At 39.4% G+C, this 18776-nt stretch overlaps 1 protein-coding gene across 3 annotated transcripts in view; it reads right to left on the reverse strand.

Moving 5' to 3' along the window:
- Nucleotides 1-18776, reverse strand: part of RFTN1 (raftlin, lipid raft linker 1) — a 135886-nt gene that overhangs the window by 48279 nt on the left and 68831 nt on the right. For 2 of the 3 annotated variants that reach the window (XM_020780138.3, XM_078377248.1), the window contains exon 5: nt 6743-7061. In XM_020780138.3, coding sequence (XP_020635797.3) covers nt 6743-7061 — 319 coding nt within the window. Of the gene's footprint in view, nt 1-6742; nt 7062-9278; nt 9342-18776 lie in introns of all 3 variants that reach the window. The other variant, XM_078377249.1, reaches the window with a different exon arrangement.

Below are 18776 nucleotides of genomic sequence, written 5' to 3' on the forward strand. Positions count from 1 at the left end.
TATAGTATTTATTTCTCTACACTTCTATTGCACAAAGCAGAGCAACCTTTTTTCACATAATTTCTTTGCTTTCCTTGTCTGTTTCTCAGTCTCCTTTCTCAGTCTCTTTTTCTTTTCATCTTTTAATCAAAGTGCTTCTGTACAACTGGCTCCAATACCGCTCACTACCTTAATTCATCTTGCCTGGTTTTATTGAACAAGCTGACATAAGCTCTCCTAGCTTGTGACTCTTTCTTTTTTCTTCTTGCTTTCTTTGTGAGAGGTGCCTTCTCATAAAGGTGACAGATACCTTCTAAAACATCCGTCTTGATAGAACACTTAACATCAATGAACTCTGTTCACTGAAGAGAAACAGAGGGAATGCTGGTGTGGCTATAAGAACACTGACACTCCCATAGGAGACAATGATTGTTTTAGACAGGAAAAAATGCTTTAATTAAGACAAGAGCATAGTTTTAAAAATAATAAAGAATTTTCTTCAGCTATTTTTAGAAGAAGAAGCTGTTGCCATTGATACCATAATCAACAACCTACCTACCAGCAACAGAAACAAGTAATTTGGACCAAAGCTTGGTAACAGTAAAAAATAAGCCTAAAAATACAGAATAATTTTTTTTGAAGAAACAAAAATACTTCTATATAAGGCCCACAAAAATTGCTTTGTGGATTCAGAGGATGGGGAAATTTGTCAGAACAAATGCAAGATTACAAAAAGGGTAAATACAAGTCCTTAGACTACAGCTAAAAAAACCTTCACTTTAACCAGAATTCTCATATTTAAAATGTGTTGAACAAAAATGCAACTGTAGATTATATTTTACCCACAGTAAAAATAGATACAGTGGTGCCCCACTTAACAATTATCCCGCTTGATGACGAATTCGCTTCACGACGATGTTTTTGCGATCGCTATTGCGATCGCAAAACGATGTTTTAATGGGCAAAATCCACTTTGCGACGATAGGCTCCCTACTTCGGGAACCGATTCTTCGCAGTACAACGATCAAAACAGCTGATTGTCGGGTTTTCAAAATGGCTGCCGGCTGTTCAAAATGGCTCCCCGCTGTGTTCAGGATGGATTTTTAGCTGCACAGGCATCGGAAAATGGCTGCCCTATGGAGGATCTTCGCTGGATGCTGAGGTATCTAGCCCTTTGGAACGTATTGAACCGGTTTTCAATGCATTTCAATGGGCTTTTTTATTTTGCTTGATGAGGATTTCACTCTACAGCAATTTCGCTGGAACGGATTATCCTCATCAAGCGAGGCACCACTGTATAGAAATTCTAGTTCCACAAAGCAATCCAATTGTTGATGCAGGTTTTATATAGAGCAGGGTTTTCTCTAGCCAAGGACTTTACAATACAACATATACATATTAAACAAGAATCCAACATTATTTCAACATCAGTAATTATGTTTTGAATCCTATTGTAAATGGAAACACATTTATATGTTCATTAAAAGCTAACTGCATACTTGTAGATAAGATATACAATCTTGTCATTTATATGCAAGGCATAACAAGTTATAGGGGTAAACCAAGACAAAATTAAGAAAATGAAAAACATGGACTCAGAGGCAATGCCTGCTGGAGGCAGCCCCACTTTCTCTGGGCACTGCTGCTGAGTGAGGGCCTGCCAGAGGAGGCAGGGCTGGGAGGTGCCAAACAACTGTTTGGCCAAAAAACGAACTGGCACGAACTGTGCCCATCTCTACTCCTGATATTTTTGGTTTCAATATTTTTTTCTCTTAGGGGATCCTGACAAGGAATGCTCTCAAGATCTTTGAATCAGAGTGGGTTCCAGTGTTGGTGACTTGTTCAGAGAGGAAGAGAATACAAAGGTAGACTTGTGCTTGTGAGTTGTTGCTTTTGGAGATTTTGACATCATTTATCATGTCTGTGATCAATATCACCTTCTCTTGGAGGCATCCAGCTGGAAGGGTGAAACACTACCTTCAAACAGTTGCTGGTTACAACCAGGGATCTCAAAACCAACCAAGATATTATGTAAAGATGGCCTCTCAGACTTTAGGAGATTTTGATACTGAGTGTCTATGAGGTCCATCCAGTTGTGGTGATTTTAATGCCAGCATTTCAGAAAGCATGAACTGATGAGCATACGGTGCTGACATCAATGCATAGGTTAAAGTACAGTGATGCCTCGCTTAATGATTGCTTCGTACAACGAAAAATTCACTTAACGATGGCTTTTTCAGAGTGATCTTGTGCTTCACTTAACGATTTTCCCTATGGGCGATTTTCGCTTAACGATTTTGGGACCATGCTTCACTTAACGATGACAGTTTTAGGTCCCCTTGTTTCGCTTAATGTTTTTTTTACAGCCCCGTTTTTGCTATTTTTAAAATATTCTAAAATGTTTAAAAATGTTTAAAATGCTTGGAATCATTAGTGCACCTAATAAAACCTTTGTGAACTTAATTTGGCTTTGTTCTGAGTCTTTTTGAATTTTTTGTGAATTTTTTCCCCCACTGAAATAGGCTTCAATGCATTTCGATGGGTTTCGCTTAACGTTTTTTCCTATGGGGATTTTCGCTTAAGGATGGTAATCCATTCCAATTGGAACGGATTATCCGGTTTTCAATGCATCTCTATGGGAAATGGTGTTTCGCTTAACGATGTTTTCACATAGCGATGTTTTTTTGGAACCAATTAAAATCATTAAGCGAGGCACTACTGTACTGCTCTCTGCACCCTCTGGTATTCCAGGAAGGGTGGTGGAAAATACTACTCTGGAACAGGATAAAAATGTGGCATGGCTCCAAAGTAGTAGGGAAGAAGATATATTCCCTCTGGTACTTGTCCGCCTTAACATGATGCAACTTGTGCAGCCCTTTTTGTTTCAAGGAACTCCTTCATTATCAAATTGGAATCTGAAGAGGACAGTTATTGTCAGTCCATAAAAGTAGACAAGTCCTCTTCATGTGTGGCTCTAGGGCTCTCTCAGAGTGGAAAGAGTTGACTCAGGGCTCACTGCATTAGTTGGCTCTATTTTGGGGACTGCCTGAAGGCCAGTGACAAGGCCTGTACTTGGGACATTTCCCACTCCAAAATGGATCCTAGGCAGCCTAGGTCTTTGAGTTCCTTGCCTTGCAGGGAGCATTGCTGGGCTGAAGATTTTGAGACACTGTATTCGCGAAGGCTTTCACGTTCGGGATCTAATGGTTGTTGTGGGTTTTTCAGGCTCTTTGGCTGTGTTCTGAAGCTTGTTCTTCCTAACATTTCACCAGTCTCTGTGTCCGGCATCTTCAGAGGACAGCACTCTGTGCTCTGATGAGTGCTGTCCTCTGAAGATGCTGGCCACAGAGACTGGCAAAACGTTAGGAAGAACAACCTTCAGAACACGGCCAAAGAGCCCGAAAAACCCACAACAACCATTTTGAGACACAGTTTAATATGACTTAAATCTTCTTAGGTTTCTGTTTCATCTTTGACTTTTTTGAGTTGGTTAGCATCTGAATGGGTAGATTTTTAAAATATTTCTTTTGAAGTAAGGATAAGATTAATTGTGGAATGGAGGACAAACTCGAGTGCCAATGCTGATTTCAATGTAGTTGGTCTGTCTTTGGATTTGAGAGCATGTGTTAGCTGGATGACTTTGACTGCCTGGGATGGCATATCTGCTGAGGTAGATTAAGACTGCTTCCATAAGCACTTCCTTGGATAGAGTATTGCACTGAGGCCACTGTCTGCTTTGATATGGTGTCTACTACTTAGAGGGTTTTCTCTCACAAGTAAAACTTCAGCCAAGACTGCCTATTCTTGATGGCTACTTTTGTACATTATTTACAAATCTGGCAGTTTTGAATTTAGTTCCCCTCACTCAGTATAGGCACCCAGTGATGGATATTTTGTTAGTCCAAGAAACATACTTTCTAAACAGGCCCACTGGGACCATAAAAGGCAGGAAAGGCCTCAAATGCAATAATAATGGTATTTTTTAAAATACAGAAACTCACAACAACAACAAACTAAGGATGAATGACTAAGAAATACATAAGTACTATTTATAAATTAAGATTGAAAACTGCTCCAGAAAGATCCAAAGGTGTTATCTCAGTGGCAGCTGAGAGGAAGCTGAGGATCAGCTTATAGGGGTGGAGAGCCTGTTCTACAGAGAGGGTGGGATTTAATGGAATTTTAGGCTCTGGAATGTTGTGAAGATGTCCACACAGGCTCAGAAGGAACCCCCATTGTGTGAATCACAGATGACCACTTGAAGAACTGCAATGGGCTTTTTTGTTAATACGAAGGATAAATAAAAACAGGTAAATATTTATCCCTTTGTATTCATGGGCGTGTCTGGAACCCGCAAATACGGATCGATGAATATTTAATGAATCGGCTATATTCATCAGAAAAACCAATCCCTTTTTATATTTGTCCCCATCTTTACTTTAGAAGCATTGACTATGGGTAGAATCCTATTTGGTTTTTACTGCCAGTTCATCGGGCAAACAGTTGTTTTTCCTCAATGTTTGTGAACAGGGATATTCCCTACACTTTTCTGCACATGGAAGCATTGTTGCTTCAATGAAGTGATCACTGGCTCTTGCAACCTCTACGTAAGTGATTGCATGGAGCATTTAGTCTGCAGGGCATAATGCTCTATGCTTCTTCAATGGAGTCTGGCCCAAATTTTACAATTAAAAGAGAAGTAGAAGGAACTGTCATAATCACAAATATATATATAAGCTCTCCACACATCCTGTCTAGCTTTGTATTGTGAATTGATCTGTGCTGCATCTAATAGAATTTGAGCTTTGGTCTTTCTATCTGGAAGCAGCAAATTTCTGTGTGAATTATTATTAACACCCCTTTTTTCAGTGAGAAGCAAAAAGACATAAACACTGAAGATTAGAAAACATTAGATCTGCAGAGAAGAAACAATAACAACAAGCAAATCCAGAAGGCAGTGGACCCACTGTAATCCCACAGGTATTTTTCTTTCCTTTCACTTTAAACTAATTGTTTGTCTAATCCTTCTTGAAAGCCTGTATGGCCCAGGAGAGTATGAGGGAGGACCAGAAAAGGAGAGTGCGCCATCTCCTCCAAAAGGGGAAAGTGAGCCTGTAGAATTAAAAGAAAACTTAACAGAGGTGAAAACAGAGATAAAGAGAGAAGAAAGGGTTAAAACAGAGGTGTGTTTGGTAGAGGAGGGGAAGGGGAAAGAGGAGGAGCTATAGCTCCCAGTTTGGGAGGAGGATATAAGAGGAGAGGGGGAACGACAGTGTAGTATCTCGGGAGAGTTGTTGAAAGGGGGAATGAGAAGGGAATATGAGTGCACCAGTCATCTGCTGAAGGACTTCCCAAATCTAAAAGTGGGAGGATTGTTGCCAGATCCAGAGCAGAATAAAGAGGGAGTCATTGTTACCAAGACTCCCAAATGGACTGTGGTGGTCTTTCTGAGGGGTCGTGGACACTGGAAGAAGGTGGTAAGCCCAGACCCCACCTACAACTGACCACCACCCAAGGGGATTGGGCTCGACACTCCTGCTGTGGCATGGTGTGCGCCGTGAGGAGTGCTCCGCTACGGAAGATGATGGACAAAGAATGTTTTGGACCAGCACCCCATTATTAAAGGACAATGGGCGTGCAAATATATCTGTTGAGATAAGTGGCCATTTGCCCGAGTTAACTTACATGGATCTACCCAAAGTTGTTGTTGATTACCCTAAAGTTGTCCCAAATACCGTATTTTTCGCTCCATAAGACGCACCTTTCCATAAGACGCACCAATTTTTTAGGAGAAGAAAACAGGAAAATATAATCTGTTTTATTCGCTCCATAAGATGCACAGACTTTCCACACCCCTGTTTTGTGGGGAAAAAGTGAGTCTTATGGTGCAAAAAATACAGTAATTCCATAAATAATCTGAAGGAGTCTACAAGTCATTTTCCTGCGCGAAACTCAGAGCTATAAACATTTTTTGAAGAACCCAATCACAGAGAGTAAAAACCTATATTTTAAAAATAAAATACCTTGGCTTAATGTTAATATAGTTATTGACTCCACCAACGATCACCTAATATTCTGTACCCCTAGTATTCTGTTTTTAAATTGGCTGTTAACCATCTGTTGAAATGCTATAAGAAGAAAAAAAACAAAGGATGAAGAATTTTGTAGGTACAATAGTCCCTGAAAAAGTGTAACTGAGATGCTCCCTTCCAGCTCATCAATTAGCCATAATTATGTGCACCAAGTTATACAAATTTAAAATGAAAATGGATAAAATACATACAGTTGAATGTGTTCAAAAATGCGTTACTCAGTGGGGAAAATGTGTGAGTTAATTAAAATGTGAAAATGGAGATTGACCAACTGGGATTGGTAAACTTTTAAGATTATAAAGCATTTTACTTATTAATAATCTTACCACCAATAAAAATCAGCACCAAAGTACAGGTAGCTCATTCCTTCTGAATACCATGTCTAGCTGGGAACTCTCCGTGGCTAAAATCCTGTTCAACCCGATGTAACGTAAAGTTATACCAATGCAAGAAGTCCAGATTGTGCAATCGACTGTGTGACTCTTGTTTTGCCTGCTGCGCAGCATGCATGCAGAAGTGCTTTGTGAACAGCACTTTCATCCTGCTGCACCTTCCCTAACATGGTTGCCGATGTACAGGTGTGCAACAGGATTTGAGGTAATATATTTTATTGCATACAGCACTGTGCTAACCTATCTCCAGCAGCCTTGGGCAAGCACTTGTACACTCACCTTGAAGTTGCCCTCCATTTTCACCAGCTGAGCTTAAACTGAGCCGTTCAGAAATCTGCCCTTCACCTCCTAGGTCTTCACTGGGGTCAGTATTTTCTTCCCTTGTTGCTGGGATACTGCATTCATTAGTGCAATCTGGTTTTTCTTGATCGAGGGAAGCGCAATCCACAGGAGAGTCTGATGGATTTTTGTCACTTTTTAGTTCTCTGGAGCTGTTGCTTGTAGAAGTTACAGCACTGATGCTTTTGGAGTTCATCTGGGAAACATACTGCGGTATGAGTCCAACAAACCTCAAGCCCCGACTTGCTGCATCTTGAATCTATAAAATCAAGATAGATTACATTTTAATTTACAAGTTGTCTTACAGGAACAGAAGTGTTTCAAATGTACCACATGTCGGATGAACTACAGTTATTTTGTTTTTTTTTAAATACAGAGTAATAAATGTCTCACTGCAGTTGTATGCTGCATTCCAAGAAAGCATATGGGCAAACATTCCTTAAAAAATGAAAATAAAAGATTTTTAAAAATCTCTACTTACATAACATTATGCGATATATAGTACTGTTAAGTGCAAACAGCATGTTCCTGCTTTATCAAAAGCAAGAAGAAACTGGAAATATCCAGTGGATTAAAATATGAAGGAGAGACAAAATTTCAGGATGTTAAGAATATGGGTTTAATTACACTTTTAAAACTGCCTTTATAAATTCACTATATTTGTTTAATAGCTTCCAGCATGTGGAAAATTGGATTTTTCATGAAAGTCAGTGTCATTTCTCTCAGATTTTTAATCCATTCCCAAACTAATTTGCACCTATTTTTAATTTTTTTTAAAGTAACCAATAGACCATTACTACATCTTGTTGCAGTGAATTCCACCATTTTAAATATGCACACGGTGAAGTACTTCCTTTCATCTGTCCCTCTAACAAATCTTGGTGTAGGGAAGAGATGTCTGAGAAAACAAAAGCAGAATGAACAAAGGAATATATAGTAGAGACATAAAGGAGGTTGCTCTGTTAGTCTGCTGGAGAAAAAACAATCAATAAAGAGTCCTGTGGCACCTTTAACATGTTTTATTTGCCATAAGCTTTTCCAGACCTCAGTCCACTTCCTCAAATACATGGATTTTAGCCTTAGCAGACAGACATTTATATAATGCTCGGGGGGACAGAAGATAAAACGTAACAAAAATGTAAGCAGTCTGGTCTGTTGATTGTCCATCAGTGGCTTTTAAGAGTTGTTGACAATCCTTGAGGATTTACACTTCATGGCAGGGAGATTAGAAACCAGAAGTTGCTCAAAGGATATGAGATGTCAATTTACTTGCTCCTGAATTATCTCCATGTCAAATTCTGGGATCTTCAATAATTTGTTTCTGATTTGTTGACCAGTAAGTGGTCTACCAGTAAGGAAAAGCTTCCTTCCTCTAACGATTGTTGATATTTAACTTCCATTACACTAGCTCATATCTCAAAAATTAAAATCTGGAGTTATTTTCCCATATGTGCAATTAATTGTGGGTTTTCACACAACACTGTAACTGAACATCTTCCTAATTTAAAACATTCTTGATCTGTTCTTCACATAACTACCACAAATCTTTCAGTAAGTGACAAAACTGCTTCATTAAGACTCGATCACGTCCCTATTGGTAGTGATGAAAAAAGAAATAGTCAATCGATAGAAAGATGTAGAAGAACTAGCTCTCAACAGATGATATCAATGCATTTGGGATTTGACTTTCCCAGAAAAAGTTGATACAAGAAATAAGTAAAGAACATGTAGTTTCAAATGAGTTTGAAATTCTGAATATCCTTTTACTTGTGACTGGTCAGAGGAACATAAATACAGGTTTAATTTGCAAGTCCAACATCTGCTGCATGTACCTAAAGAAAATCTAATGTGAGAGGGGAAATGGGATTAATCAGATTAATTTTGAGGAATAAGTACTCTCTTTAACGTATGAGGAGTGCAGTATAGGGGAAGGGATGAAGCTGGAAAACAGTATTTCAAGAACATTCTCCAAGCTTCTACAAATTCGTTGTCTCTCTGCTGTACAAAAAAAGTTGCATAAATTTTAATGGATTAATAGTTATGCCATTTCAATTATTTTATTGTTCAATTTGCCTTCACCTTGTTTTTTTAATTTACACTTAATAAAGTATTTAAGATGCCTTGTGTGCTATTCTGCAGTTGGAAAACAAGATAAAAATTTGATGATTTATTTATTTATTTATTCAATTTATTTATTCAATTTATATGCCGCCCACACTACCCAGAGGTCTCTGGGCGGCTTACAATAATTAAAATTCAATACAGTAAAAGATAAAATAATTAAAATACAATTAAAATTGCCATCAGACCCACAGCTAATATTATTTCAATTAAAAGCCTTCTGGAACAGGAAGGTTTTGACCTGGCGCCGAAATGTCATCAGCGTCGGCGCCAGACGAATCTCAGTCGGGAGGGCATTCCATAGTCTGGGGGCAGCTGCCGAAAAGGCCCTTTGTCTACAAGCCGTCCCTCTTACCTCCTTAAGGGACAGCTCTTTCAAAAGGCCCCCCTGGCTAGATCTTAACTGCCGGGTAGGTTCCTATGGAAGGAGGATGATAATGATGAGTGAAACAAGGTAACATGGAAAAGACAATGTGCAGTTATTTATTCTGCAATGTAGACATACAGTAAGTATAAAATATGTATTTCAGAACTAATGGCCTGAGCAACCCGGACAATATTTACTTCAGTCAGACTTCCCTAGTAGGACGGATAACAGTTTGACTCCAATCCTGAACTTTCCTTCTTTACTAAAAGGGTATACTGTATATACTCGAGTATAAGCCTAGTTTTTCAGCACACTTTTTTGCTGAAAAAGCACCCCCCCTCAGCTTATACTCAAGTCAGTGTCAAAATTACATGTTCTCCCCTGCAGTGCAGGTGTTCTCTGGACTCCCCCACTCATCTATGGGCGCCTGCAACCTCTGTGGGTGGTCTGATGACCGGGGTTAAGTACGCTGCATTTCCGCTTCCAGGACACTCCCATCCTCCTTCTTCTACATATTCTATGTACCCACTGTGACAGACAGGTCACACGTCACTCCTGTCTGTTAAGTTAGAGCTCTGGTTTGGGAGCCTATGACAGGACAGGAGGGGTGGAACCAACAGAACTAGGAGAGAGAAATAAAGACAGTTTGGGGACAGTTAGAGCAGTTAGGGAGTTGGACAGTTAGAGAGAAGAAGAGACAGATATATATAGAGAGAGAGACTGGAAGTGTTATGAAGGATAGTTAGAAAAATATTTAAAAGTGATAAGAATTAAATAAAAAGTCTGACTATTGTAACAGCTTGATTAAAGTGAATCTACATCAATAAGCATATCTGAAATCCAAAGCAAGTTTAAGGAATAAATATTACAAGACTACAAGAACCTTCACGATTTTCCTTATGTGCTTCAACTTCATATCCATAAATAAATATTATTATAATCGACAGCATCGATTCAGTATTCTTATTTGGTACAGTGAGGAGAATATCCTCTGGTGGCAGCGTAAAAAGGAATAAAAGAAAAAAAATAGTGCTCAAAGGCGAACCTGGGTGTTAGGGAAAACAAACAGGGGAGCTGTGGGTGTGCTACATAAAGTGGTGGCAGTGGTGGGATTCGAAGTGAAAAAAATCCAGTAAGCCAAGTAAAGATAAATTTTCTGATTCTGGGATTCGAAGTGAAAGAAATCCAGCAAGCCAAAGTAAACAGAAATGTTCAACATCTGGTGGAGCCAAACAGACGAGAAATCATCATCCGGTGATGGTACTCTACACCCACCTTCCTCCTCCCACCTTCCTCCTCCATCCTCCGTCTCCCTCCATCTTGTTATGCAGCAGTAGAGCAGTAGATAAGCACAGCATCCAGTATGAGTCCTCCCTCTGCAGGCAGTGAAGTGTGTCTTGCAGCTCAGAAGGGCAGTATCTTCAAAAACATTTAACCTACTGGCACCTCAATAAATGTAATTTTATTGGTATCTATTTTTATTTTTGAAATTTACCAGTAGCTGCTGCATTTTCCACCCTCGGCTTATACTCGAGTCAATAGGTTTTCCCATTTTTTGTGGTAAAATTCGGTGCCTCAGCTTATATTTGGGTTGGCTTATACTCAGGTATATACAGTAATTGGCTGTTTGCTTTTTTTATACAACAGTACAACAGGTAAATTCATCACTCAGATGAAAAGAGATACCTATTGGGGTTGCCACATGTGCCCATAATTAGAAGTTCAAAACAATTCTATTATTTAAAAAAGAATGGCATTAGAACAAGAAATGGCATCCCTCACACCCACAGATGTTAGGCACATAGTGCCAATATTTCAATTATTAGACATCAAAATAAAGAAAAAAAAAACAAAGACAACACAAACTATTTCAAATGCAAATAAGACAGAATCAGTTCTGCACATGAGCTGAATGCTGACAGAGAAGGCAAGACAGAAAAGCAGTCAATTTATTCAGCTTATTTTTTTTTAATAGCAGAGGAAACCTCACGGTATCTTCCCCCCAAATGCTATGAATCATCTAGCTTCCTGACAGCCCTGCAACTGCACTAAATACACACGGCACCTGGATGACAGAAAAAGCTTTCTCTTTTACACTACAGTTACAGTTTACGTGTTGAACTGCATCATGGCAGGAATTGATGCCTGCTTCCTCAGGAAAGCGAATGAAAGACAAATGTCACACTTTCAGGATTTTAGAATGAGAGTTGCAAATTTGCCCATGCTAGGCTAAGGTCAGATGAACAACATAGTTAGAAGAACACTGCTGAGCATACAGAATCAAATGAATTCCAGAGTATTGCTGTTCAGATAAGGTTAACTCATACCGGATGCTCTGCCCACAAGACCACTGGACAGCTTAGATGCACAGGTCCAGTGTAAGATATGAGGTACCTGATTGCCAATGCAGCTGCTCCAACTGTATGGCTCACCACTGGGCTGGGAAGTGAGGGGAAAAGCAATGTATACATCAGGAAAACTCCAGTTCATGCTCCTGCAACTACTTTTAACCAAAGTGGGAGGTGGAGAAAGTGCATGTACCCTGTTTTCTCGAAAATAAGACCAAACCTGAAAATAAGCCCTTCTATGATTTTTTCAGGATGCTCATAATATAAGTCCTATGCCAAAAATAAGCCCCAGTTAATTGAAACCCTGGCCTCCACCATTGTGCAGCAACCAGAAGATGATGACATGACTGTGTTTGAATAACTGTAGGTTGCTGTACATGAAAAAAAAATCCCCTGAAAATAAGCCTTACTGCAAATTAATATAAGATCCTGTCGAATTTTCGGGGAAACACACTATGAGCTACATGAAGGCATTTGGAGTAGACCAGTTCAGTCCAGCAAAAAAATGGCAGGGGGGTCTTCTCAAACATCAAAAAAGAAAGAAAAGAAAAAAAAAACACCCCAGCAGGAGACATTTGAATACTTACAGTTTTGATTTTGTACATTTTAATTTTAAATTGTTTGACTGACAGATTGATTGTATTTTCAGTCCTGATGCAGCACATGGCAGATACTGTGGGTGAAAAAGTGGCCCTCTGGGCCTTGCCAAAGTTATCACACCCCTGCATTAAAGCACACGAGAAACACTGTGAAGCTAGTATAATGCATTGATTTGTTATCTAATGGGCAGTTTGGACAAACAAATTGTCTGCTAGTTGTATCTTTTCAGGATCAGCTTTCTGAATTGCCACCTTATAAATGAGGAAAATACAAATACAGTGGTGCCCCACAAGACAATGTTAATTTTTTCAGCGAAAATCGCTGTGAAAACATCGTCTTGCGAAATGTGGTTCCCCATTGGAATGCACTGAAATACGTTTAATGTGTTCCAATGGGGAAAAATCGTTGTTGTTTTGTGAAAATCGCCCATAGAGAAACCGTTTTGCGAAGCGCGGATCCACTGTAAAAATCGCTGTCTTGCGAAAACACCCATTTTGCGAGTCGCAGACTCAGCTGTCAAAATTGTTGTCTTGTGAAAATCGGTCCCTTTAAAAAAAGTCTTGTAAATCATGGTCCGAAACATCCAGCGGAAATCGCCCATAGGAAAGACTGCTTTGCAAAGCGCTATAGCGATCGCAAAAACTCATTGTCTAGCAAATTAACCATTTTGTGAGGTAATCGTCTAGCGAGGCACCACTGTAAGGAGATTGTTTCTTACCTCAGGAAGACAATGCAAACCTATTTGGACTATGTGAGCAGTAGCAATTTAGGCCGTATAAGCTGTGGTTCAGGTGAGAGGGCCTAACAAGTAAGATTTTCTGAACCTTTAGAACACCTTGCCAACTTTTTGGTTCATTTCCCCCTGCATGCCCAAACAACATTGTATGTATGTATGTATGTATGTATGTATGTATGTATGTATGTATGTATGTATGTATGTATGTATGTATGTATGTATGTATGTATGTATGTATTTATTTATTTATTTATTTATTTATTTATTTATTTATTTAATACCCTGTCTTTTTCCTCGAAGTGTACTCAAGCTGTAAATACGTAGCTCACACTGCAAATTCAGTACAAACTACTCATGTGCTTTGATACATGTGCACGCACACAAATGATGTGCTCTACTGTTGATAATATGTTTAAGTAAACAACTGAACCTTAAGAGAATGATAATGAGGATGCTGACAATGGGTACAAATGCAACTTTTGTTATCCCAGGATTAATCAAGTGGTGGATAATCCTGGTGAGTTGCATTTTCTGAAACTCTTGTCATTCTAAGAACACTACACACCAGTTTGTTCCCCTTGAATCAGAGAAGCAGGAAGTGGTTGAGATGAAAGATAATGACAAGTTGCAATTTCTGAAATATATGTCAGTTCCCTGCCACCACTGGAATTATGCAAATAATTTGCAATGCATTCCTTGTCAGTAATGAAATCTTGTTTGTGTTTGGCTGTTAATCAAAACTGCATTTGCATAGCCTCATGCCAGTCCTCCTATGCAAATTGAAATTTCTCATTCAGGATAGTGTAGTACCAATTGAGAACACAAGCTGAAAGTTCTTGATTAAAGCCTACACTCAAATGTAGGCTTCCCTTAGGCAAACCACCATAGCTCCATAAATATTCCCATCTACAACTGGAAATACAGCTACTTCCAAAACAATTTGAGCTTTAATTTTAATACTGCTATAATATTACTTAATCCTATTACAGTAATGTTACATTTATTATTTTTACTTAATACAGTGGTGCTTCGACTTACGAATGCCCCTACTTATGGCCATTTCGAGTTATGACCAGCTCCGGCCGCAAAAATTTTGCTTCTACTTGCAACCAGAGCTTCCACTTATGAAAGATAGGGGGGAAAGGTGGGAAATTCAAATTGCTAACTGTAGGTGGCGATGAAGCTGCTTTTTTGTAGTTCTTTCGCCCCAGCAGTTAGAGATCGCCGGAGGCTTCAGAGGCTTGGGACTACCTCCTTCTGCTTCTGAGAGCGTGTGTGTGTGTTTGCAGGGAGGCTTTGGGCTGCCTTGTAAAGTAAGGTGCTATTTTCTGCTTTTTAAAACTGTTCTGGGTGTTTTTGCAGTGTGGTTTTGAGCTGGGGGGTTATGTTTCGGTGCTGTGATGCATCTTGGGGGTTTTCTCGCTTTTTGAATCCCCCCCCATTTTCGATGGGTCTTGGGGGGGTTTGTTTGCTTTTTACTTTTTTCCCCCATTTCCGATCTTGCATGATCTGCTTGATTGCTTTTTGCTTTCTCTTGTTTGCGTTTGCAATGGGTCTTGCACAGCTGATTGGTTTTTGGTTTGTTTTCTTTGCATTAGGTCTTCCACGCTTGATTAATTTTTTGCCTTCTCTTGTTTGCATTTGCAATGGGTCTTGCACGGTTTATTGCTTTTCTCCCCGCCCCCTTTCGGCTGGAAGGGATTAATCGCATTTCCGACCGGTCTTGCAGTGATTTTTGTGTGTGTGTGTGTATGTGTAAATTTTTTCTTCGGCTGGAACAGAGTAATTGCATTTCAATGCATTCCAATGGGAAATGGTGCTTCAACTTCCGCCCATTTCAACTTACACCCATCTTCCTGAACCAATTAAGTTTGTACATCGAGGCACCACTGTAGATGGAGCAGCAGTAAGTAAGCTGTATAGACCACAGAGGTGTAATGATTTGGTAGCCTTATAACATCTTTCATCAAACAATCCCCTCAGTCAAATATATACTGACTGTTCTGGAAGATAATAGCATCTGTAGGCTGTGAATAATGAGATGGATGTTACGTTCCCTGCCCTCAATGACTCTTTTCTCCATCCATTTTGACAGCTGAGGATTCTGTGCACATTGAAGAGGATTTTTGCAGGCCTAGTTATTGCCTTAAACAAATTATGTGCACTCTAGAATTACCTCGCTGCTATACTATATCTACACATTCTGATATAAGAGTGGTCACCCAGGTGTGTAATCTGATAGTTTACAGACCGACAAAAATGAATGTCTATTAAGAACAACTGGGATCAAATTACTGCTTGGATACACAGCTCACTATGTGGCCATAGACAACTATTTCTCAGTTCATCCTATCTCACCAAGTGACAATTGTAAGATTCTCACACATTAATCCTTCAGAGAAAGGGGCAGTTTATCCATCATTACCAGTCTCATCAAAGAATGAGCAAATGTTTCCCGAGTAAAATTTTAAAACTAGCCCCACCCCATTTAAAGAGGAAAGCACTTATGACAGAAGATAGGTATTTCACATAATGCCATAAGGAACTAAATGATACCACATGTTTCAGATTAAGGTTATGTTTTAAAGGAGCTTTGTATAAATAAATTAAGTAGTATTACATTAGCTTTGTTCTGAAGTACATAGTAATACAAAACATTTTATTGACATGACTAAAACATTCATTGTTCTCTGCCTTCAAAATAGTGGTAAGTAGTTCATATTTCCAAAGTGCCATAAAACTTGGGAATTCATTTATATTTCTTTTTGAACCAAAATAAATATATGGTTGTTGCTCACCAAAACAGGTTTTCTAAATCAAGAACAGATTTCATGAGCAGTCCCTCATATTTGACCAAATTTATTTTTAAAAGAGACACAACCATAAATAAATAAATTCATGAAGACAGAGCCATCACTTAAGATACACAGAGAATGGAAACTTCAGATTCAAAGGCAGTAAATAGCATACCTTAGGTTAGGTGTTGTGCTTGAATAGGACTGAATTTCACTTACACTCATGTAACTGAGGCTTCGCATACTAATGGGCTCATTGGGAAACTGTTATTCCCCAGAACAATGGTTCCGAACCTTAGGTAACCCAGAAATTGTTCAACTGCAACTCCCAGAAAAACTGGCTAGCAAAGCTTGTGGTAAAGGCTTCTAGAAACTCAAGTCCAAGAACACCTGGGGTACCCAGGGTTGGGAACCATTGTCCTAGAACACACACATAAATGTACAAAATCACATACTTGAGTGGTGGATACTTTAAGGGAAACATCAAACCAGTATGCACGTGCTCAGAAAAGCACAAATTCCCATGTTGTGGGTCATCAGGAAAAGAAAATGAAAGTGCTAGTGTTTTAATGTCTTTATACAAATCTATGGTGAGACCATACTTAGAATATTATGTACTGTTCTGATCACTATATCAGTGAAATGAATTGTGCAGCTGGAAACAGAGCAGAAAAAAGCAAATAAAATGGGTCAAGGAGATAGAGCTACTCCTGTGTAAAGAAACTTTTAGCTTAGAAAAAAATGTAACCCAAAGTGTATACATCACAGAAATGTTTAATCTGATGCACAGCAAGGACGAAGTGACTAAGGAGATACAATCTGCACTGTTTTATAAGACTATAAGCAGAAGTTAAATAAATCGTAAAGGTTTCCCTTGACAATTTGTCCAGTTGTGTCCAACTCTATGGGGCGCTGCTCATCTCTGTTTCCAACCCATAGAGCTAGCTTTTGTCCGTAGACAATCTTTCGTGGTCACATTGCCAGCCCGACTAGACACGGAAAGCCATTACCTTCCCACCATGGTGGTACCTATTTATCTACTTGCATTTTGCATTTTGCATGCTTTTGAACTGCTAGGTTGGTGGGAGCTGGGACAAGAAACGGAGGCTCGCTCCGACGCATGGATTCAATCTTACGACTGCAGGTCTTCTGACCTTGCAGCACAGAGGTTTCTGCGGTTTAACCTGCACCGCCACCACGTCCCTTAGAAGTTATAATTCAGCTGAATTATGGAAACCTTAGGACAGACAGAATACAAGATCTCCATTCCAAGGAATCATCCACCAAGACATAGTGATAGTTGTCAACTTATACAGTATTAAAAGGGAATGTATACACATTCATGGAATACAAGATTACCAATCACCATTAGTCATGATGGCTATATCTGTGAAATCTCCTGCTGATCTACAGTGCTAAGTGCTACTTAGGGTTTTTTAAAGTACACATATAATCCTTAGGAAACTGAATAATTTTAAGTATGGTTATTTCATGGATATATATAATTTCGAGCCACAGGTGGAAATACCTGTAATTCATTGATTTCAAACAAAAGCATACAAATTCCTTAATGGTTCTCAGGAAACCTGGGTTTGAATCCCCATTTGGCCATGGAAATTCACTGCAGATGTAGAACTGGTAAAACCACTCCTTAAATGCCTCACTTACCTGAAAGCCCTATTTTTGTTGTTTATTTGTTAAATCGTGTCCAACTCTTCGTGACCCCATAAACCAGAGAACGCCAAGCCCTCCTGTCTCCCACTGCCTTCTGGAGTTGGGTCAAATTCATGTTGGTAGCTTTGATGACACTGTCCAACCATCTCATCCTCTGTCGTCCCTTTCTCCTCTTGCCTTCACACTTTCCCAACATCAGGGTTTTTTCCAGGGAGTCTTCTCTTCTCATCAGATGGCCAAAGTATTGGAGCCTCAGCTTCAAGAGCGGTCCTTCCAGTGAGCACTCAGGGTTGATTTCCTTCAAAATGGATAGGTTTGTTCTCTTTGCAGTCTAGGGGACTCTCAAGAGTCTCCTCCAGCACCACAATTCAAAGGCATCAATTCTTCAGCAGTCAACCTTCTTTATGGTCCAGCTCTCACTTCCATACATCGCTACTGGAAAAACCATAGCTTTGACTATGCGGATCTTTGTCGGCAAGGTGATGTCTCTGTTTTTTAAGATGCTGTCTAGGTTTGTCATCGCTTTCCTCCCAAGAAGACGTTGTCTTATAATTTTGTGGCTGCTGTCCCCATCTGCAGTGATCATGGAGCCCAAGAAGTTAAAATCTGTCACTGCCTCCATATCTTCCCCTTCTATTTTCCAAGAGATGATGGGGTCAGTGGCCATCATCTTAGTTTTTAGAAAGCCCTATTAGGGTTGCTGTAAGCTGATTCTGACTTGACGGCACATAATGTAAACCTTTATAATGTGACTGTATCTACTCAAAATTTGCACTGAATAAAGAAAGTAACTCATTACCATGATGGTGTGATTTCCTAATGATAAATAAAATGCATAATCTCTTAAAAAGCTAACTACTGTATTGAAATATTTGGAGTTGGCCTTGTCTTTTTTCCTATGTAAGGTTACCAGACAAGACTTTCAGTCCTATGCTAATTACTTTGTGGCACACTTTCACCCCCAAAACCCACAAAGACCAGGGCTATGAGATAAGGAGACTGAGTAGTATTTTGTATTTAAGAAACAGTTTGTGCAAAACTCTGACCATAGGTAAAGGATCTGACATTCATGGATGCTCAGTGAGCAGAGTAGCTGAACTTTGGTCAATGTGATTGTGGAGAAACGAATGGAAGGCTTAAATGATACCTTGATATAATTTTGATTCCTTGTATAAATGATGTGTCTTTGTTAACTTAGTTCCTATGGGAACTGAGATCAGGAGAAATGTACATGTCAAAGGGACTCCAGGCAGACTGTCCATGAAGTAAAGCCCTGTGATATATTAACCAGGAGAGGCCAGATGACTCAGGTGTAGACATGGGATATCAATAT

Source organism: Pogona vitticeps, chromosome 6, assembly GCF_051106095.1.
Source record: "Pogona vitticeps strain Pit_001003342236 chromosome 6, PviZW2.1, whole genome shotgun sequence".
NCBI lineage: Eukaryota > Metazoa > Chordata > Lepidosauria > Squamata > Agamidae > Pogona > Pogona vitticeps.